The 25,317-nt window shown below is 45.1% G+C and overlaps 1 protein-coding gene across 5 annotated transcripts in view; it reads right to left on the bottom strand.

Annotated features, from left to right (window-relative positions):
• Positions 1-648: 648 nt before the first annotated feature.
• Positions 649-25,317, bottom strand: part of SLX4 (SLX4 structure-specific endonuclease subunit) — a 33,629-nt gene continuing 8,960 nt past the window's right edge. For 2 of the 5 annotated variants that reach the window (XM_074886300.1, XM_074886301.1), the window contains 14 exons: positions 24,248-24,992; positions 22,807-23,070; positions 21,824-21,998; positions 19,915-20,130; positions 18,720-18,934; positions 17,315-17,628; positions 15,512-15,794; positions 14,027-14,115; positions 10,737-10,883; positions 8,891-9,060; positions 5,621-8,052; positions 4,267-4,369; positions 3,547-4,029; positions 1,342-2,938 (listed from right to left, as the gene is read on the bottom strand). In XM_074886300.1, the coding sequence (XP_074742401.1) occupies positions 2,578-2,938; positions 3,547-4,029; positions 4,267-4,369; positions 5,621-8,052; positions 8,891-9,060; positions 10,737-10,883; positions 14,027-14,115; positions 15,512-15,794; positions 17,315-17,628; positions 18,720-18,934; positions 19,915-20,130; positions 21,824-21,998; positions 22,807-23,070; positions 24,248-24,617 (5,622 nt within the window). In that variant the 5' untranslated portion in view covers positions 24,618-24,992 and the 3' untranslated portion in view covers positions 1,342-2,577. Of the gene's footprint in view, positions 2,939-3,546; positions 4,030-4,266; positions 4,370-5,620; positions 8,053-8,890; positions 9,061-10,736; positions 10,884-14,026; positions 14,116-15,511; positions 15,795-17,314; positions 17,629-18,719; positions 18,935-19,914; positions 20,131-21,823; positions 21,999-22,806; positions 23,071-24,247; positions 24,993-25,317 lie in introns of all 5 variants that reach the window. The other 3 variants (XM_074886299.1, XM_074886298.1, XM_074886297.1) reach the window with 3 other exon arrangements.

Below are 25,317 nucleotides of genomic sequence, written 5' to 3'. Positions count from 1 at the left end.
ATTACAATGTATTTTCCAAGACAAATGAGGCTGCATTAGGAAGGTAAGAGAACACAGAAATATATACAAATTGAACTGTTTGGCAACACATTATCACTGGCAGATGGCACCACCAGTGTCAGCTTGGGGAGGCACGCTTTGCTTACAGATTAATGAAGCAGGTGAATGAGTAATTGCTTTCAGATAATTTGCAGTGTATGTCGGATATGTCCTTGTGGTCTTGAAGGCTGTAAAAGATTTTAAATCCTTTTCTCATCATCTGAGAAAAGTTTCAGAATTACAGAAGACATTTTGTTAGCTTCAGTGACAAGGAAGCACTGAGGCAAGCCTCTGCAAAGCGATCACCTCCAAACCCTGACAGCACAGATGTGATATTTAAAACCATCTTTCTGCATTAGGCAAAGACTGCCCAGTTGCAGGGTTTAAGGATGACAAAGGAGATGGAGACACTTTCAGTGACTAAAATTCAGATTTTTCTTGTAACATGCTGAACAGTTTTTTATGACGCAATGCTATTTGAACGATAGTAATTTATACCCACTGAACTGTGACGCTGCATTCGCTGAAGCTTGAGAAGTAATAATTGATTGCAAAATCTTTGATCATAACTATAAGTCTTACCTAAAAACAGAGAAAAAAGCTGGGATCTTATTTATCTTAAAATCTTATTTATTTTCCCATATGAAGACTGGTAAGTAGGACTGAAGCTTTTTCTGTTTATGAAGTGTGTATTTGAGAGAGAAATACACGGTACACTGAGAACAACATTTCCTAGAATGCCACTTAAGGCAAGCCTTGTCCTTTTCACATAACAAAGCCACCTCCTGGCAGCTCTTGCACAAGAAGGTAGGGGAGGAGAAATGATATGACTGCCAGGGAAGAAAACTATCCCAAATTTGTGAAAATTCACCAGACATGGCAGAAGGCTTTGCTAGGAGGTCCTCCCACCATTATACATACCACGGACACCTGACAGAGGAGGTTCATTTGGCAGTCGCTCCATTTCTCCTCCACCAGCAGCCCTCCCCTCCAAGGCCAGACTGGACCCTCCCTGCAGACCCCAACACCTTCCCCCCAGTCTCCCTCACCTCTGGGCTGCACAGAGAGGCGCCGGGCAGCTCATTTCTCTCCAGGCAGCCATTTCACCAGCCGCTGCCAGGTGACCTCTCCCATTGCACCTCTCCTTGCTGCCGGGCGCCCCTGACAACTCCTCTTTCTCCAGGTCTCTGCTTGGGGTTCCAGCCAGTACAGGCACAGACTGCAGACTCTACTGCTCTCGATTAGACCCAGCGTTGCCACTTAGAACCCCTCCCCAAGCCTGTCATAAGACATTACTTACAGTTTGTCATTAGTACCTTACAAGTTGTTTATTATATAGAATATAAATCAAATAAAACTGGGGATATACTGTATCAAAAATAGAAAAAATATTTGTATGTTCCAAATATATAAATACATTTAGAAATCCGGCTTCTTTTTTTGAAGTGTTGTGTCGAGTGAGACTCTCTGCAGACTCAGAACTGCCACAACAGACAAAAGTCAGAAGATGTTGTGAAAGTAAATACATAAAAGATGTCAATTTAGAGTCCAAGACCTCCCCAAGAGTCCCAGACAATTTGCAGCCTGAGATCAGTCCAATTTGGAAATGAGACTGATCAGGGAAGTGGGTTTAGATCAGGTTATAAGAAGTGCTGAAGAGATCCAGTGGTCACTATAATACCGCTTTAAAAACATCTCAGTCGAGGACATGCTCAAGCTACACTGACAAGGTAAAATGTTGCTCAGAAAACGCAGCAGACGGTATCTTTAACACAGATCCAGCATGCAAGTGAACATACAGAACTGAATGTTCGCATCTAAAGGGCTTTCACATGATGTCTGGTGTCAGAGGGCACTTTTGGGAGACGTCACAAATACACTACAAAAACACATCCACCATTTTGCAGCCATTTAAGAGACACAGATTAAGGAGTTTTACCAGAGATTGCAAATCGAACCAGGGACAGAAGAAAGGCATTGTGTTTCCACAGTGCTCCCTGCCTTAACAATCAGCAGGGCAAACTGTATGCTGAAGAAACGAAGACAGAAATCACTGGGGTCTAAACACTCAGTGCTTTACACAGGGGAAAGGGGACTGGTTTCTTGCAGGTGGGTTATTCTGCTGAATACTGAAACTTGAAGGGTGAAGCATTTCACAGCCCAAGGCCAGGAGAAAGGTCTTGGCAAGTGTCACTGGGGGGACACACTTGCCTTTAGAAGCACCAACACGAAGAAAAGTTGGGGACCTAAAACCTATTAGAAAAATGGAAAGAAAAGAAAAGGCACAGGAGGAAAACGGGGAGGAAAAAAGAGGCTCCAGATGACCTACGTGCTGAAGGCAGGACAGCGACAAAGGAGTTTGTGCAATTCGGAGCAGAGGGCTGGGACCGGAAGCTCAGTTCAGACCCATTCTCCAGCGTGTCATCTGGACAGAGGCCGCAAGGAGGAGCAGTGCACCCACCGATCACAGCACCGCTGCTAGCACCAGCCTGGAACCGGGTTTCCAGCTTATCAGGAAGGCCTCCATGTACAAAATTTTCAGGATGGAGGAGTGGGCTTCATTCTGTATCGTCTTCTCTGTTTTTTGTTCCCCTTTCTTTTCTGTTCCTTCTCTTTGCGGGCTCTGGCAGTGGTAAATGTGATGCAGTGAGCATCTAAAAAGTCCAGCAGCTTTGCCTTGGAAATTTTAATGCCGTTCTGTTTCAGCTCTGTGTGCAGCTCAGCCAGCTCAATTGGCTCATAAAAGAGAATTTTGTTGTAGAGGGCTGTGTTCGAACGGATGTAGCACCTTACTGCCTCCAGCTTATCTTCTTCTCGAGCTGCTGCCTGAGATGCTGGAAGCTCCTCTTCCTCCTCCTCAGATGCAAAAGCACAGGCTTCAAATCCATTCATGAAAGAACTAAAAGCAAGATTAAGTAGACCAGAGATCAAGAAAGAACAGGCCATGAAGCACAGGACCAGAGCTCCCCAAATCCCTGGAGACCAACCCTGTGACTACCTTCTGTAGTATCACAGACTCTCCAATACCAGCACCCACAAAATGAGCGAGGCAGAACACGGCACATGTTCTGCAAACCTCCCCATCCAGCCATGACAGCGCTGGCCCTGCTCACCCAGCCCCGGAGCTGCCTGGCATTCCTTGCTGCTGACCACACTGTGGCAGCCTCTGCCGAGCAGGGCTGGGCCATCCTCTCCTGCTCTAGCTGCAGGTTCTTGGTTCACACCAAGTGCTCCTTGTCGCTCTAACTCGCAGAGACCAGACATGCCAGATTTGGGCCTTGCCTGCATGCAGCCACAAGCGCTTCTGTGTTCTGAGAACAGCTCACTGGGAATTAGACTAAAAAAACAAAGCCTGTTTCTTTTGTAGGAGAGTGTTGACCTTCAAATGACACCTAAGGAGGTGGCAGGGCCACTGTAGGCCACATGGACACTCACCTGTTTGCCACATTCCTAGCTCATCTCTGTCCTGCACCACTGACTGTTTTGTTTAGTATTTTGTTGCCCTACCTCTGTGAACCAAAAGAGATGTCGCTTCCATCCACTGAAGAAACTGCAGACTCCTGAGATGCCAAGAGCATTGGTTCCTCACCATCAGCTGCCAGAGACCATCTCTCTGGAGATGCAGATGACCTCTTCTGCTCTTTGGCTCCTTCTGGGGGATGTGTCATTTCAGTTCCCTCCTTGGGTGCTGCACAGCCCGCTTCACGAGATCCAACAAGGTCATCATCAGCCCTCCCCACAGGGAGCACTGAAGAAGCCGTAGCAACCTGCTTCTTTCTGCCTGCAGCCCTGGAGGCACTGGCACGCTTTCCACCTGCAGGCCCCTTTGCCTTTGACTGCCTAGAGCGTTTGGCCGGGGACTTCTGCAGGGGAGGCTGGGAAGACGGGATTTCATCCTCAAAGTCAGAGTCCATGTCCTGGTGAGTATACTGGAATATCTCCTTCAGCTTCAACACCATCTGGCGTTTTGGGAGAGCACGAACTCCAAATCTGAAAGAGAAACGTGGGAGCTTAGATTTCAATAATGCTGCACCTTCCACTGTCACAGCTCAGGAAGAGGCTCAGGCCAGGAAGTCCAGTGGTCAGCTGGAAAAGTGGGACATGACCTCAGAAAATACTGACTAGAGCTTCACCATGGTTTCACTTTCAGCCCAGGAGCTTTCTTACACACTACCTGCCAGCAAGTTTCTGCTCAGAAAGAGACGTACTCGTGGAGGTAATGCTAACCTGCTCAACTCCTTCTTCAGCTGTGGCGTCTCCATGATGGAGTAAGCTGGCATTGGTGTCACTGGAGTGCTGGGAGGCTTGTCGTTCTCCTGACAGGAAGGTTCTGCAGCAGAATGAAATGACCATGATCAGAATTAGTATAGAAAGGACTTAAAAAGGGGTATCTTCCCCTTTTAGTGGCAGATATTCTAATATTATATAATAATTGTTCAAGTAACACTACTTTCCTACAAGCTGTTTTAATTATTACTCAGCTTCATATTGGACACAACAGTCAACACTTTTTTTTTTCCTGGTCTGGACAGAACAGTCAACACTTTTTTTTTTCCCTAACCTGGGATACTTGGTTTTTATTGACTTTAAATCAGAAAACAGCTTAAATTAAGACATATGTCACATCTGAATATGAAGCCCATTCAGGGCTTTGTTAGAACAGGCAATGTTTACAGGGCAGTTAAAAAAACCCGTGTTTACTGAATTCTGTAAAGTGGTGGTTCTCCTGGGAAGGAGATTCCATAATAGGGACTTGAAGAAGAAACTGAGCAAGTCAAGCTTCTGGGGTCCTGAGTTAGATACTGATTTAATGATACCAATTTACTGATACTGTGAAGGACAGTCAGTCTCTAAACACCTGTTAAACTAATCACTTAGTATGGCACAATTAATAATATATTTAATTAGATACTCTGAGATCAGTTACTGGTCTTGGATGGAAGGAACCACGCACGGATACGTGCCAGGCACGCAGAGGTCTGTAGCAAGGGCCCAGAACTAGTACACAGATGGCAGCACAAGACAGCAGTGCGCCAGCAGAGCTTTGCAGGAAAACATGCGTGACATCCAGGCACGGGCAGGGAGAGGCCATCCCTCAGCCAGCATCAACACAAGGAAACCCTGTGCCTGCACCACCGTGTTGCTCACTTGATGTCCTCGAGTACGTTAGCACATGCATCGCTTCATGAATGTGTGAAAAGCAGGACTGTAAGAGCACCCACACTCACTACTACAGGGAACAAATACCCACCAGCATGCAAGCTGAAGGCTGTTTTGTGTTCTGTTTTGGTTAGGTTTTTTCCCTCCAGGTACCCGGAGCTTCTGCAAGGAGTACCATCACTATCAAAGAACCAGTGTGAATGAAATATAAGAGGCTATGCTCCAGGAATCCCACATTTAGATATGCTCTTTCCCACATCAGATGACTGTACCTTCTTTGTGCCTGGCCCCAACAACTACTTCAGATCAAAAGGCCAAAAGACCCTTTCAATGTATCGAGTGAACCACAGGTGAGATGACCACTTAAAACAAAACCAATTTAACCTCGTGCAATAAAGCTAGTATCAATACAAGATCTCACCGGGAGTCTTTACAGGATCTGTCTGAAAGGCACCTGCAACAGCTGGCAACCTCTGAGACAGAGGAAGTATCTCTGGAGATTCAGCTTCCTCTTCTCCATTCCAGTCATCCCAGATTTTGGAGTTCAGGTAACTTGGCCTATGGCCCACTGATGAACATGCCTCAATAGGACTCTTTTCAAGACACAGCAAAGTTGTTCTTCTGCCAACAGGACTTCCTCGAAGAGGGGTACTGCCCTTAATTTCCTGCGCGTGGATTGGGCTCTCCCACTGGTCATGCCAAGAGCCAGGTCTGGCGCTGCTGGCCGTGCTGGTCTTTGCACGGCTGACCTGGCTGGAGTCCTGGCTGCTACCTCTGACTGGTGACAGATATTCAACATGCCAGCAGTCATCAACGGGGATTGGGGGCTCGTCACAAAGCAAGACACTACTACTCAAAGAAGGCAGACTTATTTCCTTTTCACTGTCCTCTACTTCAATCACACTGATATTTCTTCTATCCTCCATTGATTGTTCATGGCATGGAGGCACAGATTTGGATAAAAATGAGATCTTGGCACATTTTCTTTTTATGTTGGTGTGGCCAGGGGAGAGGAGAACTGGATCCACAGGAAAAACCAGTGGGGAGTTCTTGGAAAATGATTCTGCTGCTGGGCTGCTGGGTGGGCTCCTTTCACTGACTGAGTTCTCCATAGGCAAATGTTTGTCTGACAATGTCATTTGATGAACTTCTGTTAAATTTCCAGTCATTTCATGGTTACTATTATCTGTTGCTAAGTTCTTTGGGCTGAGTTTAGATCCTGGACTCTTTAAAGAATTAATACTTGTGACCTGAGTCTGTGTTGAGAAACTTCTCAGAGCCGGTGTGTCTGGCACTAGCCAGGAGCTGTCTGTACCTGAAGACATTTCATGACTGAGCCTTTTTTCAGGGCTCAGGTTTGGACTCCGTTTGGTCTCTGTATAAGCATTTGTTTGTCTGCTGAGAGGCAATTCTGTAGACATTTTTACATCATTACTTATATGCACTGTATCTGTAATGCCAAGTGAGACTTGGGTTGATCTCTGCTCTGTTTCAGTGACTGCTGAGTTATGTTCAGGTGTTGGTATCTCAGGACCCTGTTCTATGTCTGTACACATCAGTTGCCCAGGGATTTCCCCTTTCTTCAGAGCAGAGCCTGACTCTGGCAACTTCTTGTCTTGTAACTCCATTTCATCATCAGAAGATAGAACAATAACATCACCCTCCTTGTTCCTCTGAGCTGCAGCATCCTCAGTTCTGACGACCAGTGATGTATGCTTGTTTAAAGCAATGTGGGGAAACTCTGTTGAAGAAATTCTGTTCTCATTTCTTGATGCAGTATCCAGCTTGTTGGCCTTCTGAAAGTGTATTTCATCAGATGGGAATGACTCTTCCATTTTGTTTTGCTTTGGTGTTGACACATGTTCTCTGGCAAAGTTTCTCTCTGATTTTGGAGATGCAGGTGAAGAGCCAACAGCAGGAAAAAGGAGCACATGAGGTTTGGGAGGAGGACTCCCATAAAAACCATTCCTACATGGAGAGAGGTCTTTTTGTGACTTGCTGTACGGAACTGAATCATTAACATCAACATGTTTTTCACTAGGGGCCTTTCCTGATTCTTTGATAACTTCTTTCATTGGGGGAGGCTCACAGTAATCTCCTTGAGTTGCAGAAAACAAGCGTTCATAACTTTCATTTACATCAGTATCACTGTGGAAGCTAGGAAACTGTTTTCCACAGTGATCTGCCTCGTCATGTAAGACCCGAGATGACTCGGAATCCTTCACACCTTCACATCTCCTAACAGTCTCTCCTTCATTAGCGGTGGCACCATGGGATGCTACGTCCCATTTTTGAGGTTCACTGTGGTGAGGCACAAAAGTGGTCTGTGGATCATCCGTGCTCTTGCACCTATTTATATTCTGCATTTTCTCTTCTTGTGCAGACAAGTCACATTTAGATCTTTCCACATCATTGTCATCCCTCAAATCTTTGAAGCTGTTGCTTATTGAAGCAGATTCAGATCTCTTTACCTCTTCTTCCTCAGTTTGCTGGTTTGTACCTTGTGCTGCTTCAGTATCACTGCAGATGCTGCAGTCTGTTCCCTCGCTCACCTCTGTTTCACCTTGAACCATCCTTCTCTGAGTTGCAGCAAACTCATAGATTTCCTCCAGCTCCTGTTCCCCCACCCCATCGTCATCTTCCTTCTGGCATTCAGGGTTCAGCATAGCTACTTCTTCCTCATCTTCACCCACCCACACTGACTTCAAGAGGTCTTGGAAGTTCTCAGCTCTGTCCTCACAATCTTTGTCATCCCTCACAGAGATAAGATCATCTTCTGAATCCACTCCAGAAGACACCTGACTCTCTCCAGTGTTGTTTTCACACTTTGCCATCAGTTCCCTCACACCAAACCTGCAAGAATATAATAGTAATGTTAGTATTTTCCTCCTCCAGTATTTCTTCACTATTTGGCTGCTCGCTCTTGTGAGCCTTGTGTAAGAATTTGCATGAGGATGCTGGTCTCCTAAGATGTCCAAGATCCAGTATACTCCTAAAATTTGGAATTTCCTTTTCCAGGTGTCACCCACACAAAAGCATGAGGCTCGCTCTTCCTTTTTTATGTTCAAGACTAAACAGCCATATGACTACACTAAAACCCCTTTGCCATTTGCACTGGTGAGAGCCCCGTGGCATGGCTGGGGCTGGATAATGTCTGTCATGTGCAAGCTTCATGGCTTTCTGGAGTGACAGTACATTCATTTTGGCAAGATCGAACCATTTTCCCCCCGCATCTCAGCAACTGCTCCTACTTCAAGCACTTTACTTAGCACACGCCTGGGATCACGACCGAGAGCACGGCTGACACAACGCATTAGAGTTCTAAGCATCCAATACATTCTGCAAAGTGTTGTTCAGATTAAGCGCACCACTAGTGCAACGCTTTGAGGATCACGTATAGAAGATACGCTCATCATCATCAACATCAGCTGCCAATAAACATCCTGAGACAAAACTCTTGGCAAAACTCTGCTAAGCATATACTGAACATAGAATATCTCACACAGATATGACCTGAAGAGAGACTCATGGAAAAAATGAGAGTAGGATGTTCTTATGTGCAGGTTTCATTTAAGATGAAAGCAGAGGACTATGGAATTTGTAAGCCACTAAAACTGTAACAGAAGATATCAAGTTGTGGCCTGCGGGGCTGAAAGCATGAGGGGATCCAAAACATGCTCACGAGACAAACCTGGCAGCCAGAGCCCCGACCTGGGGCAGCACCCCAGCAGGGATGTCAGCATCAGCAGCATAAAGGTATCGCAGGAACGCACACACTGCCTCTCCTGTCACGTCACTCAGCAGCACCCGGCGCGTCTGCGCGTTCCCATCCTCTTCCACTAAGAACCCTTGGCTGTGAACCTGGAGAAAGAAGAAAGCAAACAAAGTCTGTTTGCTAGTAAAGGAACAGCAACACCAATGCTCTTGCTCCTATCAGCTTACTCCTTTCATTCGCCAAAGTCCTACCCTGGGACCAGGACCTGATGCCTCAGAGGGAAGCTGAGATGACCAGTTATGCAGAGCTTCATACAGAACAGGCCATTTCCTTCCTGACCCTACAGCTGTTAGCTTCAATAAAGTTTAATTACTTGTTTTAATCACACATATAAAAGGTGGTCTTAGAGTTCTCCAGTTAGTTTTGGAATCAAATTACTTCCAGAACACAATTTCCACAGTTTTCTACACCTCTCTACAAGCGAGCTTCCTCTGATCTGTTTCGAATTTACCTACCCTTGATGCACTGCCAAAACTCTGGTGCCTCACAGGAAAAGAGACACCATACAAAATACCACTACACTGAACTGGACCGTTATCTGTGTGGGCCCAACTTGATCTCAGGTTTTGGTGAAAATATATCTCCAGTTAAGTGAGGTCTCACTTCCTTTCCAGCCAAATCACGTACTGTGCTATCTGGGGATGCCATGCAACAGAAAACACGAGCTCTGAAGTCATCTCTGATTAATTCCTGTCTCCTTGTTACCCAAAATCTTCAACAAAGAGGAGCACTCCTGCACCTATACAGAAAATAAACATGAAATGCTGCTCTGCAGGTGGGAACTTATAGGAAAACCACCCTCTGCAGGCATCAAAAATACAGCATAGGGCCAATTCCACATCTCTACCCACACAGTGGATGGGAATGCTGAAGCCAGAGCTGCAGGGAAATAATAAGAGAACATGGCTAACCCAATAGTTTTTAAAGTCCTTTGATTTGTGGGCACATGCATATTTGCTAAAAGTTGTGAAGATTCCTTAAAAAATTCATATTAAGACTGCTGTATGAACTTGCTTCCCTCCCTGAACTTTCGTGGACCCCTCAGAAATGGTCTGAGTCACCTTGGGTGGAAACTACTGCCAACAGGCATGAGGATAAAACTAAACTTTCCAAAAAGACAGCTTTAAAGAAAGCTCCTTTCATTAGGAAGCTGGCTGTATGGACTGGTGGCAGCTCTGTGAAAGAGTAGAGTTCAAATGTTAGGCTCGGAGCCTTTCACTGTCCCGACAGGAGGCTGCATAGGAACAGGCTGGGAATTATTCAACCCAAAATGCTTCTGGGAATATATGAACCACTTCACTAGCCTTGTAAATAGCACAGTTCAGTGCAGCTACCCCCAAAGCAACTCTGAGAGTGACAAAACTTCTGTGGAGGTTATTTTCAAGTACTTCCCAGAATCTTGCTACTCCATACTCAAGCTTCCCAGCCTGGGTGACAGGCAGAACACACCAAGATGGACAAGGCAGTCTGCACTTGCACAGGTACAAATATTCCAGGGCAAAAAGCACTCAGGAAGCTTCCTCCATTGCTCATGGGCAGAATGCAAGGAAGGATCCTTGCCTCCCCACAGTCCACCCAGATAAAGTACCACGTTTTCCACCACCTTGTCAGGATTCTGTTTTCTGGAAAAACCAGTGCAGCTGCAGAGGCACTTGCCGTTAGGCCCAGCAGTGCTCTGCGCTGATTCTGTTGCATTAACTGTAGGGATGGGCAGTCTGGGCTTTCCTGAAGCAGAGAAGGAAAGTGAGTCAGCAGTACTTACAACCTGAACAGCCTGTGGACACCGTGCGTACAACACAAACATGTGGGCATAAAGGACTTCCCCACAGTCCACCTGGAACTGGACATCACTTAAGTGGGGGTTGTTGACCATTGCACTGAAATCTTCAGCCAGCAACCTGAGAGAGGACTAGAACACAGAAGGAACACAAAGACAGAAGTTACGTTACAGCTGTCCAACATTCCCCTGAAAAATAAGAAGGGAACAACCCAGTTTATCAGCATTGTTGTACCATGGGCCCCAGTCTGGATACACTGCCTTTGCCTCCTGAAGACAGCCATCAGCATTACCAACTTCATGTCTTTCATATGACAAATAAGCAGACAAGTCTAACAGACATTTCTGTCTTTGTTTTCCTCTTCTTTTTCACAGTCTGGCAATTGTGAAGAAAGAGCAGTTGTGTTCTACTGTACTTGTTCTGCCTCATATTACAGCACATTATCACCCTCAGATCTTCACCACACCATTTCCTGATGTGGTCTAGCCACTGCCTATAGTTGGTCTCTTGATCTACTGCCTTCCACCACATTTTTAGGAAACTGTAATTTCCACTTTGACGGACTTGAACTCAGTTCACTATAATTAGAGGAAAGAGAATGACTCAGGGATGGGGTAATGAGCCTTTCTTCTCCCATTCACTGTCTCGCGAAGACAGCTGAGAAGAACAGCTCTGCAACAAGGGGCCCACATAGAATAAAACTGATATAGGTGTCTAGCTCAAATGAACTTCTGCGCTTGTTACTGAAACCCCTTTTGAAAATTCCACTCAGTTATAAAAAAGAAACATAATTTCTATTATTGTTCTAGAACCCCTTGCTGAAATTTTGGGCAGGGCTTGTTGACTGAGCTACCTGTGACTGGTCACTGGTGATGGTAAGGTCAGGGCTGGGGCATGGTGCCAAAGACAGCAATGATGCTTCTGCTTCTGCTTCTGCTCTGGAGCTGCTCCCAGTACAAACCCACCCCAGGCAATCTTCTAAAGACTCGGATCCCTCCAGGCAAGTGTTGTAGCTCTGGAGGTGGCCAGTGCTTCAGAGAAGTGTGAAATACCCTCAGCTCACGGTTGAGAGGCTGTCTGACTGTAAGCTGGAACCGGTGTAAGTTGGAACCAGTTTATAGTTAACACACTAATCACTGACCTTGTGCTTTTCAAACCTACTGCAGAGTTGAGGAACTGCAAGTTTTATTTCAGTGAACATCTGCACGAGATGCAGACCCACCTGGAACAACATCGCTCTTTAGGTTTCTACATTAGCAGCGGACCGTGGAAACCCAACCTTTCTACTTGCTCCAGCATGTGTTTGCAGGCAGCCAACACTAATTAGCACCAAAACAGCAACACCCACCAGAACACTCCTTCCAGGCCTTCATAGGTGGGCTAGAGAAGACTGCATGTCGTGGCAGTGGTGTGGACTGATCTCCAAGGGGAAGACAGGAAGCTCAGTCTGGAAACTAATCTGATGTTTCTTGCTTTCTTATTCTTGGCAGGTAGGATACCTGCAAGACAGTACCTCAGGAAGCCAGCAAACACAGACTCCTGATGCTACGTTCCAGGCAGCAAGCCCAGAACAGCTTTCCTGCTGATGCTAAAATTATGAATCAGGAATGGGGAAATTAAGTAAGGCTAGAAACCTCCTGGCTGCACCATTCTCTGTGCAAAGCAAACAGACTGGTCTGAAGACAGCTCCGAGTGGGCATGTGCTCCTGTCGGAGAACATACCAGAACACTCTCTCCTACCGAGGAGGCCGGCTAGGCTGGACTCCACAGATGTGACAAGCGTCTTAAGCATGGGTGAGGGATGTGTTACCCATGCAATGGATGTATTTGCTCTGCATGGTTACACTCTGTGCTCATATAAAGCACAAATCTCTCCCACTGGCAATCCAACTCTTCAGCAACGCTCTATTTGCTCAGGAAAACTATCGTGGAATCAAACTAAATCTGAAAAACTGATCATACTGGTTTTGCTGGTAGTAACCGAGTTTCAACAACAGCATCAGGACAGTTTCTGTATTGCTAAAGGCCTCTGGTTTAATAGACTCAGAAGCTTATAAAACGACGTGTTTTTCCTGCTAAGGATTTCTTTTTTTTTTAATACCCCCGAAGAATATCTAGAGTTTCTGTAACAAGTAGCTGGGATGCTTAAGTTTAGTAGATTCCCACCTCACAGAATTGTCTCCCTTTAGAAGTCTCTTAATTCTATTAGCACAATATGAAAGTGCTTTCTCAAGGCATCAAAATTTATCTGGCATCAGAAGCTACCAGCTTTCATAGCATGATTATTTATTATCAAACAAAGATAGTAAGTTTCACCAGATAAAGTGGATGACCCTGCTAAGAAGATCAGTTAGGGTTTTTTTTTATATGCACTTCAATTGAAGAAAAGTGATTATACATCCATAGAGGATTATATATCCACTGGTGCATCTGGGGTAAGATGTGATCTACAGAACACTAGTGGCTTGATACAAAGGTCATCTGTGACTTACTCGTCTGTATTCTCCACCCAGTCACCATCGAGAGCACAGATTTTCAAGCTAGATCCTCTGATATGTGTTCCCACAATTGAGTATTTTCTATACTAAATCTTTTAAAAGCTCACATTAGCACCAAAAAAAGTGCTCATCTTCCCTCACCGCATTCCACATCATCGACCAGGCTTTTATGCCAGATGAGAGAATTTAGTGCAAGTCAGCCAGTCCTTGCAAGAATTCTCTCTTCCACTGCAAAGCACGGTGTGGAGAGGAAGGTGTCAGAGGAGGAACAGCTCCATCCAGCACCACTCGAAGTAGCTGGGTGTGTGAGCCTGCAGGAAGCACCAAGCAGCTCTGTCTCTCCTGGGCTGCAGACAGTTTTCTCTTGGATAGCCTGGGCATTAAAGCAGAGTACTGCCTAATGTGGTGCAGCTGCATCCCTAGTTCCTACCCCCAAATACTCCTAGTGCTGTAACGCAACTCTTTAACCTGGTTCTCTTTATATAAACTATGGACAAATTGGCCTTATGTTACCCGTTATTTTAAATCATCTCTCTCTCATCAGGTAGGACAAGTACTGAAAAATCCACCACTGGACATCAATGAAATACCACCTCATGTGCTGATCTCACCTGTGCCCATGATGATTCCTGCATGACTGTGAACCTTAAGCACCTCTTTGTTTCTATGGAAAGGAATGGGAAATATTCCATACTTCTACGAATTGCACAAATGCATTAGCTTCTTTTTTACAGTGATAAATTTTAAAAAAAGTGGAAAAAATGGGTTGTCCTTACTCTTTTACAGCTGCTCGTCGGGAGGCCCTTCTCTTTGGATGGGGGTACAAAGCCACTATGTGGAGTATCACTGGAAGTCAGTTCTTTTCCTCAAAGAAGAAAATGCACATCACAAATCACATACAACTTCTCTGTGAGACACAGTGATGTAAGAACTCCTGACAGGATCCTGGCCATGACAGCTCCCCGAGACAGCTGCTATAACCAGCCTGACTGAGCTGAAGGCTCAGCCTCTCCCTCGGGCCTTCACTGGAAGGTTTGGCTCAGGCTGTGACAGGCTGTGGGTACCCCAGTACCAATTTACTGCAGACCCATTGTGTGCCAAAATCATCCTGGAACTGTGGAGTGGGGCGTGCTTCTCTGCTTTCACGTCTCAGTTCTCCCCCAGTGGGAGAAAACTATGACACAGAGTGGGATGGGACATGCCACGGTCTCATCCTAGCAGACAGGCAGAATGTATCTGGGATCTGCATTTCAACTTAGACAAAATGCTGTGGGCCCTCGTGCTCAGAGGCAGCCAGTGAAATGAGTTTCACACAGCCTGACCCCCGTGGTAGGCTCCAGAGTGCACAGAACAGGATGCAGAGCAAGAGAAAGAATTGATGTCTTCAGAAATGGCTTCTGGTGCATCTGCGTCTGCACAGTTTTTCTCCACCTGTCTCATTTACACACACAATATACATTTATGCGTGGAAATGATTCCCGTCACCCGGGAAGCTATACCTCCACTGAAATCCCAGGAGTACTTTTACAGGACCAGGAATCATTTGCTGCAGTTTAGTAGGGGAAGTGAGGAATATTATACACAAGTGAAAAAGCAGACAGGTGAATTTAGCAACCATGTTCTCTTTCACAGGTGAACAGGAGACACACAACACATTCTGCTGAACAGCCAGGCCATTTTAAGGGATACCACTGACCTTGAAATGTGCAGTTGTGCACCACATGCAGCTATGACTGGGGACATTAGAGTTGCCCATAGAGGAATTCTAAGTGGTGTAATTTTTCAACTCTGTATAGGTGCAGATAAACTTCAGGTTTGTGTAATTGATGTACCAACATAAAATCATCCCTCTTGCACAGCTCTCTCGCCCAATTGTCTAAAGAGCTGAAAAGACAGTGCACATAACAGAAAGACTGTCCAAATAGCAGGGATGAGGATTTTGTCCCAGCTGTTGAACATGTCCAGGCTCCCTCCTGGCAGAAAATACTTCGATATCTTTAAGGGAATTTTAAAATAAAATTTAGTATCTGCTGTCCAGGAGTTCTCTTAAATGCTGGGATTTATGAACCATTTCAGAAATGTTTGTCTTGACTGTATCTAAAGCTTACTGCAGAAAAATGTCTCCCCACAGTATCACCTCTTGGATCAGCAACAACATTCTGTGGGTGCTGTCACAGCTCTCCTAACTTAGCACAGCCCAAGTCTGGCTCTGTGTAGCTGAAGGGACCAAGGACAGGGCTCACAAAGCTGCCAGAACTTACCTGCCTGCTCCGCTGCCTGAACGTTGTCAACATCAAGTTTCCACTGAGTAAGGGTAAGTCCTTCCCTGGCCAACTCCACTAGGTCCTGCAGGGTCTGGACATCCTTCTGGCTGTGAGATAAAAACTGCCCGTCTCCTTCACAGCCGGACTTGGATTCATCAGAAGTTTGGCCTGCCACCTCTGTGCAAGTGGGCTCATGAGAACTGAGGTCAGGCTGAATTTTCTGGGATGCTTTTGGCTGATCAGATTCCACAGATGGCAGAAGGTTCTCTGGTTTATGATTCTAATCAAAAGGGGAGGAAGGAAAGACACAATAAATTAGGTCTCATTTTATGTATGTGTAGAGTTCAGAGTGCAGTCTCTACTTCATACTTGTGAAACATCTAGTAAAGGATTACAGAGCATTCCCCAGGTTTGGGGGCTTCTGAGACAAAAGGTCTCTGCAGTTTTCTGAAGGACTCTCCAGACATAAGACAGCTCTGAACAGGAGAAAGGAAACTACAACAGAAAATGCAGAAAAGGTGGTTTCTCCAGGAGCATGTCTGTGCAGGCAATTGCCAAGAAGGGAGAAAGGATGGTGGAAATGCTCCCACTCCAACATCTAAATATTTCACTATAGCTGGAGCGCCTGGCAACAGTCACAGCTGAAGCTCTCCAGGTGCTTCTGTTCTGAGTTCTGAAATGCTTTTGCAGTTACATGTAACTAAATCAAACTTTCACCTTAGAGCTGATATTTTCCAGGTTTGGTCTCTGTTTCCCAATAAAAATAGTTGTGTTTGTTTATTTCTAAGTAAAAATGGTTTAGCCATTTCTGTGAATGGAAAGAATCAGAGGGAAAACACACTCTTGCCATGATTTTAACAGCCCTTCTACTTTTTATTTTTAAACCTCTCTGGCACTTTTTGGCTTGAACGAAAGGTCAAAAATCTTCATAGAATGGAGTCCCTCCACTACAGCCCTAGCCTGCAATAAGCGTGAAAAATTCTGGTCTTTGAGTAGGGAAGAAGCATTAAATAAAGCACCTATATATGCACAATAGTTTTTGAACAGCAGCACCAAATAATTCTTCAAGGAAAGAACGAGGGAAGGAAGAGAAGTGACATCCTTCTTCTCAGAGAGCAAGTATGTCATAAGATAAGAGACTAAAAGAGCTTTGTCTATTTCTGTAGGCACTTTTTATAAAAATACAGAGCATTGAAAGAGGCAGAAGATCTAGGTGGAAACTGGAATGAAATAGTGGAACTGAAAACTGGATCAAAGCTCATATGCAACAAGAGGCAGTGGGATGCACAAGGAAAGCCTGAAGAGCAAATGCTTGACTTTACAACTTTAGGCGCTCCCATCTTCTCCTCTGTGCAAGACAAATATCAGTCTTCAGTTTAAACTTTACACCCAGATCCTTCCTGAGTGCAGTACACGGGCAAAGCTCATACTAGAATTGATCAGAGAAAAGTGCCAAGAAGGAAAACAAGAGTCAGGCTGCCGTAAACAGGGACAAACTAGTGGCAAAATGAGCAGTATGGGGTCCCTTTACTCAGTACCCTCTTCCCATCAGTTTTATATTTTGAAAGCTCAAGGAATATCATTGTAACATGAGCCTCAGTCTCCTCTCCAAAAGGGAGAAATGAAAGTTCAAGATCATAAAACTTAACTGTGTAAGACCATGGGACAACAGGGCATGAGCAGTGAGTATGCAGAAGCAGAGGATCACTTATTTAAATACCAAATGAGGAAACAGAAGGGTTACAGGGCAAGTGAATTATGGCACACAAATATCAGAGCAAGGACAAAAGAGCATCCCACCTGCACAGGCTTCCAGGGTACAATTGGAGGGGTTAATGCAGCAGTGTAGAATGATTCCAGGTCGTAGGGTCCTGTCAGAGCACTGATATTCCATAAAAAGCACTCCTTCGTTTTGGACAATGGCAAGAGCCACGTTGCTTTCCCAGATTCATCCTCCAAAATCCTACTAGTGGGAAGACTAGGGGTGGGAGGGAATTCCACTTCTTCTGCAAGCAACATAGCTACTCGCTCTTGGATCCTTTTGCGGGCCTTCTCCGGATCCTGAAGCAGTAATGGTGGAGGTGCAGTTGGGCCTCTTTTACGCCGTTTTTTCTCTTTAAAAAGAAAAGGAAGAGGAACTCAAATAAATAAACAGCTGCACACATAGGGCAGAGGAACTCAACATGCCAGCTCCTTCAAGTGCTGTAGTCGGTGACCGAAAGGCAGCTACCAGCTGAACACAACTCTTCAGATTTCCGCAGGTAGTCTGAAGCCTCGTATCGCCCTTAGGGGAGAAATGAACTCCAGAAAAAACTGACTACTGCTCACGCTGCTCTGCTGCCTGTTGGGAGCTGTCACGTCTCTACAGAATCTGATCATTATGGAAGCAACTGATATCCATGCAGTCTCCTTCCCAGACTCATGGAACAGTGCCTGTATGGCAGTGCTTCACAAAAAAGGAAGAGAAAAATGCCAACAAATCCATGAAGGACTCCTTTTCTAGTGTACTGGTCACTGATGATATCAAACCACAGCTCACACAAATGCTGAGCAGCTTTCATTTGGAAATTCTGTGTCTTACTACCTTTGCCTTACTAATGCCCAACCCCAAATCCAACTGGGAGTACTTATTGGCAGGAGGAGACCTGAGCAGGGTCATGAAGAGTAAAGTCTCCGCTCTACATGGCACAACTGCTCTGGCAGTTGTCTTCCTTCCTAAACCTTTCTGCTCACCAAAATAGCGAAGCACACGCTCAAGAGCATGTAGTATACACATTTGTCCACCACAGAAAGAAAACAGAGATAAGGCTGAAAAAGCTGCATTAATTCAGGTTGCAACAGGATGAATAGGAAAAAATCTACTGCAGGAGAAATAACAATAATCTTTTCATGTTATTTCTTGTCACTTCCATGCTTTACAAAAAACAACAGCTTATCTTAAGAATATTTTACAGATTCAGAATAATCAATCAGTGGAAAAAAGCATGGGATTCCTAAGGGATTTCACTGAAACCCATGGACATCCTGCAGCCTTTCTTGACTGTGTGTGGATACTGCATATTGTTGAAGCTCTGACAGCTTAAATAAAACAAAACCAGGGCTGTCATCCCTCCTATACCCACGGGAAAGTTTTAGTGAAGATCAGGTTGTCTTACATTACTCTCCAATAACACTGCCTTTGACACTAACTTGCTTTAACACATACCTGATCCTGGCTTCCATTTGATGGGCAAAGCAGCCACTGGTTTCACATTTGTAACTGATTTTGCTTGTTCCTGCTTTTCTTGCTCCAACAGAGAGCGTGACATTGCCATGGCAACCAGCAAATCTTCATCCTTAGTCTCCATTTTGGCCCTCTTCTGCATTTTCTTTGAGTCTTCTTTGGAGGAGCCTTTTCGCTTTGACCTGTTTGGTTGATTGCTGAAATACAAGAATGCAGCAAGAAGCCCAAGTTAATGTGACTGGATTGGAGACAAGAAACACTGAGTGCTCCAGACCAGCTGTTCTACTTGCTCAGAGAGATTCCTGTATCAAGGATAATGAAAAACTATTCAGTACCTTCTTCCCTAGCAGGGCGCAAAGGATTCTTATCATCCATGGAATTTAGAGCAATTTAGAGAGTCTTATTTTGAAAAGGTAAGCACAAGGCCACAGCACTGCTGTAAACATCTGCTGTCTCTACCTTGAATGCTTTTTTGTACCAAAGGGGAAAAAACAAGTTGAAGCAGGGCAAAACCAAGACGACCAGAAAATGCTTTCCCCCTCTTCTGCTTCCACAGGGAACAGGCGACGGTCCTTCCTCAGCACAAAGGGACTTACCAGCCCTTCTACAAATTCAGTCAGGCACCACTTGCTGTACTCTGAAGATTCTGCTCAAATCCAAGACAGCAGATGCAGCTCTATACTGAGTACATTTCAAAACATCACGTCTGTTTCCTCTTTGGCTCGGGATGTAAAGCACATACATCCAGGACAGCCACAACCCGAATAGCTGAGGCATTGGCACGACAGATGAGGAGAGACTGCATACTCGTACTGTGTGGTTTGCTTAATAAGCTCAAACACACCATTCAGCTTTACTGCATAATTGCCTCATAGAGCACAAGTAATTCTGACAAACCAGTGTAAGATTATTTATTCCCCATTTTGCTCCTGCCTGCTGACTTTTAAAGCCATCCACCACCCGACCACTTCTGAAGGAAAGCAAGATGATTTCTCCAACTAACTACCACATTCTCCTCATGTGGTACTGGGTCACAGCTCTACTTGACCTTCTCTGGACTTGGGGCTCACCCAGCACGCGAGCCTGCCTTGCTTCTACCGTTCATCCCCAGGAGCACAGGTTCAATGTCTCTCAGGCCAAAGAAAGTAACCAGCATCTTTTATCTTTACCAGCTTACCTGGGACACTGAGGAGGTGCATCACCAAGTGTGGACACCTGCAACTGCACCGCCTGAAGAAGCAGCTTAGGAGGAACATCCATCTCGACAGCACAGCGTTTCAAGTGACTGACTCGGCTCTGTGAGGTTTGGAACTGCTTCCCGCAGATGGGACATTCAGGGACCAGTGGTCTGCTGGAGGCTGACATCTGCGCTTCTTCCATCTCATCCAGACACCTGTGAGACGATGGCAAAACTTACCTCTGAAGACTTTAAAACTGTGCACGCTAAGATTTAAACCATATTAAAGAAAAGGAAGAACAACCATCTCTAATATCTGTAACAGCCAGAAACATCCCCTAAAGAAACAAGAATTACATGCCCACTGCTGTGATGAATATGACATGTAACAGTTACATGGAGATTACGGCCTCAGAAGCATATTAAAAACATGTTGCTCAGAAGCAAGTGCAGGTAATAACCTCCTTCAATTAACCTTCTTCAATAGGTGTTCATCACCTAATCCCTCTTTCTGCATCCATTTTAACTTTCCAGCTAATTTATGAACCACTGCTAAAAAATGAATCACCCTACCAGAGAAATGGTAAATCTTCCTCACTCAAAACTTGACTACTTCTTGTCCTTCATACTACTTTTGCAGGCATGACCACATGCAGTGTCAAGAACACAAGTGTTTTCAAGTCAGGTATCTCACTTGACAAGGACAGGGGTTTATGTCACAGAAAAGGGAGCAGCTGAAATCAACACTGCACTCAGGAGTGCAGGATGATGAACTTGTAATAATTTCTGGTGGGCCAAAACTATGTAAAAAATTTTAATCGCTCTTTTTCTGTCCTCTCCAAAGAGATTCGGGGTGTGAACTCCTGGATCTGCAGTACCTATTATAAAAATCACTCCCTAATTAGGTAATGACACACACTACCTACACACACAGGGCTGTGTTAAGAGCCCATTCATCTGATGCACTAGGACTGGTGATTACTAGTTTGCCTGTGCATCTATCCATCTACAGCTTTACCTCCTGTGATGAAGACTACAAAAAAAACCCACTGCTAATATAACCTTGTAATGTCATCATACGATTACACGCTTAATATTTCAGAAAGCAGACTTAATTTCCAAAAACCATTTCTGACACACTGTCACTGTTTTACAACCTCTATCCTCTCAAGCAGCAGTAAATACCTGAAGCCAGAAACAGCAATAACACCTCTAAAGCTGCAGGTGCAGACAACCCTAATGAATGTGAGCTACTCAATAACATGACATAGGACTGGACAAATTAAATCACTTTTGCCTTCTGAAAGTGCTCGAATTAAGAAATTGCAAGCATTCAAATGTGCTGTTTCTGATACTTTCTCAACAGAGCAGCACAGACTTTTAAATTACAAAGACCTATCTGTACATAATATATTAACAGTACTTGATGTTTACCACTAAGGAGGCTGTTAAATTAAGGACACTAATTTCAGTTTAGTCATCTTTCTGAATAGTATCACCTTTCCCTCCGCACATAGCTCAGATACACAGTGACATGCCAGATGTTCTCAGATGAACAATTTTTAGCAAAATAGGGCAAACATTACTTTGTCGGCTGAAATTGGTAGATCTCAAAATCTGCAGCAGTGGGTCCTCATTAATTTTGATAGCCCCTTTACAATCACAGCTCCTCTGCCACACTGCTGCTGAAAGCAGCACTGGCCTTACCACGCACATGCAGAAGCCCTGCAGGGCAAGACAATCAGCCTCTGCTCTGAGATCAAGCCGCCTTGTTAATTCAAGCCATAAAGGTCAATGCCACCGTGCAGATTCCCCTGCCACCATGTTCTTTAATGGCTAAGCTGAGTGAGCAGCCGATGAGGTTAAGGGGGAGAAGATCTGGAAAGGACACACCATGCTGGTCTTTCACCTGTTAACATGCTGCTCTCGGCGCGTTGTGTTCATGGCTGAGAGATTCTTCTGGCAGATCTGACAAAAAAACAAGCCTGCATCCTCCAGGCTTGCCAGGGCTTCCTCTTTGGTTTGCTGCTGAAGAGCCAAAGCCAGAGCACCATCATGCTCCATGGATGGAAGGTGGTGGGTATCTGGCAAAGAAGGGAGAGATGACCTAAGACAGAAAACTAAGAATCCTGTATGAAAGGTGTGGAGCTGTTATACTTGTCATTATTAGTTTATTAAACTAGACACATAAAAATTAATTGCAATCTTTCTCTTGCATCTTCCCATCTGATCTCTCAGACGGGAATGTACAAACTACGCTCTTTAAATGCTACAAGACTGCACTAGCCTAGGAGCAGGAGGTGGCAATTTGTTCACAGTACATCACATGTCAGAGGGTAAATTTTGGCTAAAGTTTCTGGGGAGAACATGGGGTCTTAGACTTTACGTATTAAAACACAGCAGATTTTCACGTCCATATAGAACCAACAGGGCCCTGACTTATGAAGGAGCAAACCAGAGTAAAACTGCTGTGAATTCAATCCGTCTGCACAGAATGTATTACCTTACAGAGTGCTTGGAGATCTACCAAAGATGGGGGCTACCTAAGAGCCTTATTTACCTAACAGCTACCTAACACTGTCCCAAGGGAAGGATGACAAAGTTCACTGATCCTGCTGGAATCTCAATCCAAGAAAACAATTATCCCTCTGGAATCTAACATGAGGTTAATTCAGCCTTCGAGAAGAGCTGGGAGAAAAGAACGAATAGTCCTTTAACAACAGAGAAAGCAAGTTTTTTCAGTGATATGGAGTGATTTATTCAGTGCTGCACACTGAGCCACTAGGCTAGCTGGGAACAAAGCCCAGGAATCCGGACTGCTTCTCATACAACCATTCTCACCAGCCCACAGCACTCTTTCTGCACGTGCAAGAGCTAACAGGAGAAACATACCATTCTCTGGTGGGTTCTGCTCCTGGACTTCATCAGGGAAATCCCCGCTGGCTACAGACTTTGGCAAACTATCATCTGTGCTGTGTTTTAGCTGCTCAGGTGCCACTCTCTTGAACTGCTGCATTCTCTCCACTACCAGCTCTGCCACCCGCATCTTTGACCCTGCGAGCGGCGGTATCTTTGAGGTAGGTGAAGAGCAGGTCCCTGGCTGTGTAGCAGGATGGAAGGATAATGTAGTCTGGGAAGAGCCATTCAGAGTATTTACTAGAGGGGTAGAAAACACCAAAGATTTACCAGTCAGTTAGCTGAGCTGCCCAGAGAGCTGCTGGGAAGCCTTCCCCAACAGCAGCCTAAGGCAGGCTCAGTTTTGCAACAGCCATTCCTACAGAAAGAAGTGAACAATTCGTTTAGCTATTACATGATTTTATACTTCATCATCTCAGTATCAGGTTTCTGTGCTACAGTGGAGTTTAGGTATCTCTATATCCCTTTTAGAGGAAGGAATATTAGGGAAGGCCTTGCCTGAAGGTCACTAGCAAGAACAACAAGCAAGGCAGCCCTACACCCCTCTCGCCCCAGCGTTCCCACTGCAGACAGTCCTGTGGTTCCTGCTGTTCTCTGCTCTGATCTCCAAACCCTATCTGCGGCTCAAACTTTCAGGCTCTGAGCTGAAGGAACCCGGAGTTCCCAAAGACGGGTGGTAACAAGCAGGAGGCAGAGGCAATGCCAGACTAACACCTCACCTACCACTGCTCTGCTTGAGGTGTCCTGTGGATATGGGCAGCACGCAAGATGGGACCAAAGATCTCGCCAGCCCAATATCTTGTCTTTGAGTGCAGTCAGCAACACATACTTAAGAAAGGCTGATCAGGACAGGACAGGTACAAAATAATCCTTTTCCTGGCTGACCTTATTTATCAGCTTAAGGACTTCTGGCACTAGTGACTGCATTCTGGCCATCATGTTTAATAACCACCGAAGGACCAATTCTTTATGAATTAATCCAACACCTTTCTTCACTCATTCATATTTTTGGCCTTGACAACATCCAGCAGCCATATATTTCACCATACAATGATGCAGTGGGTGAAAAAGCACCTCAATATATTCTAAGCTTGCTTCTAGATGATTTGAGGGTGCTTTTCTCAGTTCTGATAGTGCAAAAATCACTGAATAATGACGCCCCAACACATCACTTTGTACCAAGGCTTCACCTTACTGAAGGACATCTTCTGCCTGCCTGTAGCACAGAACACACTCCTAGGTTAAAGCCCTAGATAAGCCTAAGTAGCTAAGTGTAGATGAAAACACAAGATGCAAGCCTGCTTCGACCAGTGCTGCTGTATGTCCCCTTCAGGTGGATTTCTGAAGACCTCCACCGAACTACAGAGTCTTTTCAGTCCTAGCCTATTTTCTGTTTGAAAGACTTTGGTTCACTCACCTGTCAGAGTCCTCTGGCTGCACTCACTGGTCACTGTACTCAGTTGGCTGGCAGGGAGAGGGCTTCTCTTTCCATCCCCTTGCACAGTCTCACCGCTACTACAGGCCATAGTGTCAGCATCTTCTTTGTGCACGAATGTTTGTCCCTTTAAACCCAAATCTTGAGGCAAGTTTGTTTCCTTCGCTGCTGGTAAGTGATGGTGGTTTTGGCTCTTAGCAGCAGCTTTGCCTCTTCTTACTTTGCTTCTTGTTGCAGTGCTCTTTGACCTGTTCTGAGCCCTCTTCGCTGCCTCAGCATCCCCAGCTTTTTTCTTCGCTCGACCCAAAAGATTCGCCCACAACTCTTTAAAATCATTGTCCTGTTCATCCATTGGCCTGCAGGTTTCAGTAACGACACTGTCAGGACTGGAGGGCCAGAGGAGATACCAGAATCAGTTCAGGTTTGCATCATCTGTGACCTGCAATTTTCAGCAATTCCCTTCCACCACCACAGAGATCTCCATTCCCCAGACTTCAGTGAGGTCAGCAGAGCGGGCACTGCTGCGCTGTTCTGACAGTTCATTCTTCCATCCTTAATTCACAGCCATTTAGTAGTGCACATTCTCTCTCCAAGGACCCCACCCACTTTCACAAGTTCATTCTTCAGAGGTCTCTAGACTCTTAAGTCAAGCACCGCAGTTTGTGCAGAGCACGTGTAGGATCTTCATGATATGCTACAGGGCTTCAGAAAGACACTTACTACAGCCCTTAAACAAAGAAATAAAAAAAGGTGGTTATGTAGGATGGTATATGCAGAGGTAGTGTGGGACAGGGCTGGTGTAGAACTTTGAAGGAGGAGAGAATTTATATAAAATAGTAAGATTAGAAAAAGCATGTATTGACCCAAAACACTATCTCTGTAATTGTACTACAGACATGCACAAGCCACATTAGGAATGAAGAGGAAAGCTTTCAAAACAGATATCTGATACTGGGTAGGCTTTTGTCCTGGAGCTCAGGATTTGAGACTGTCTTTTTTTTTATATGTATTCATACTTACATTTATAGAACAGAAGACCAGCGAACGCAGCA

This window comes from Strix uralensis, chromosome 16 (genome assembly GCF_047716275.1).
Source record: "Strix uralensis isolate ZFMK-TIS-50842 chromosome 16, bStrUra1, whole genome shotgun sequence".
Taxonomy (NCBI): domain Eukaryota; kingdom Metazoa; phylum Chordata; class Aves; order Strigiformes; family Strigidae; genus Strix; species Strix uralensis.
The sequence above is the reverse complement of the archived record's forward strand: the minus strand, read 5'-3'. Positions and strand labels throughout refer to the sequence as shown.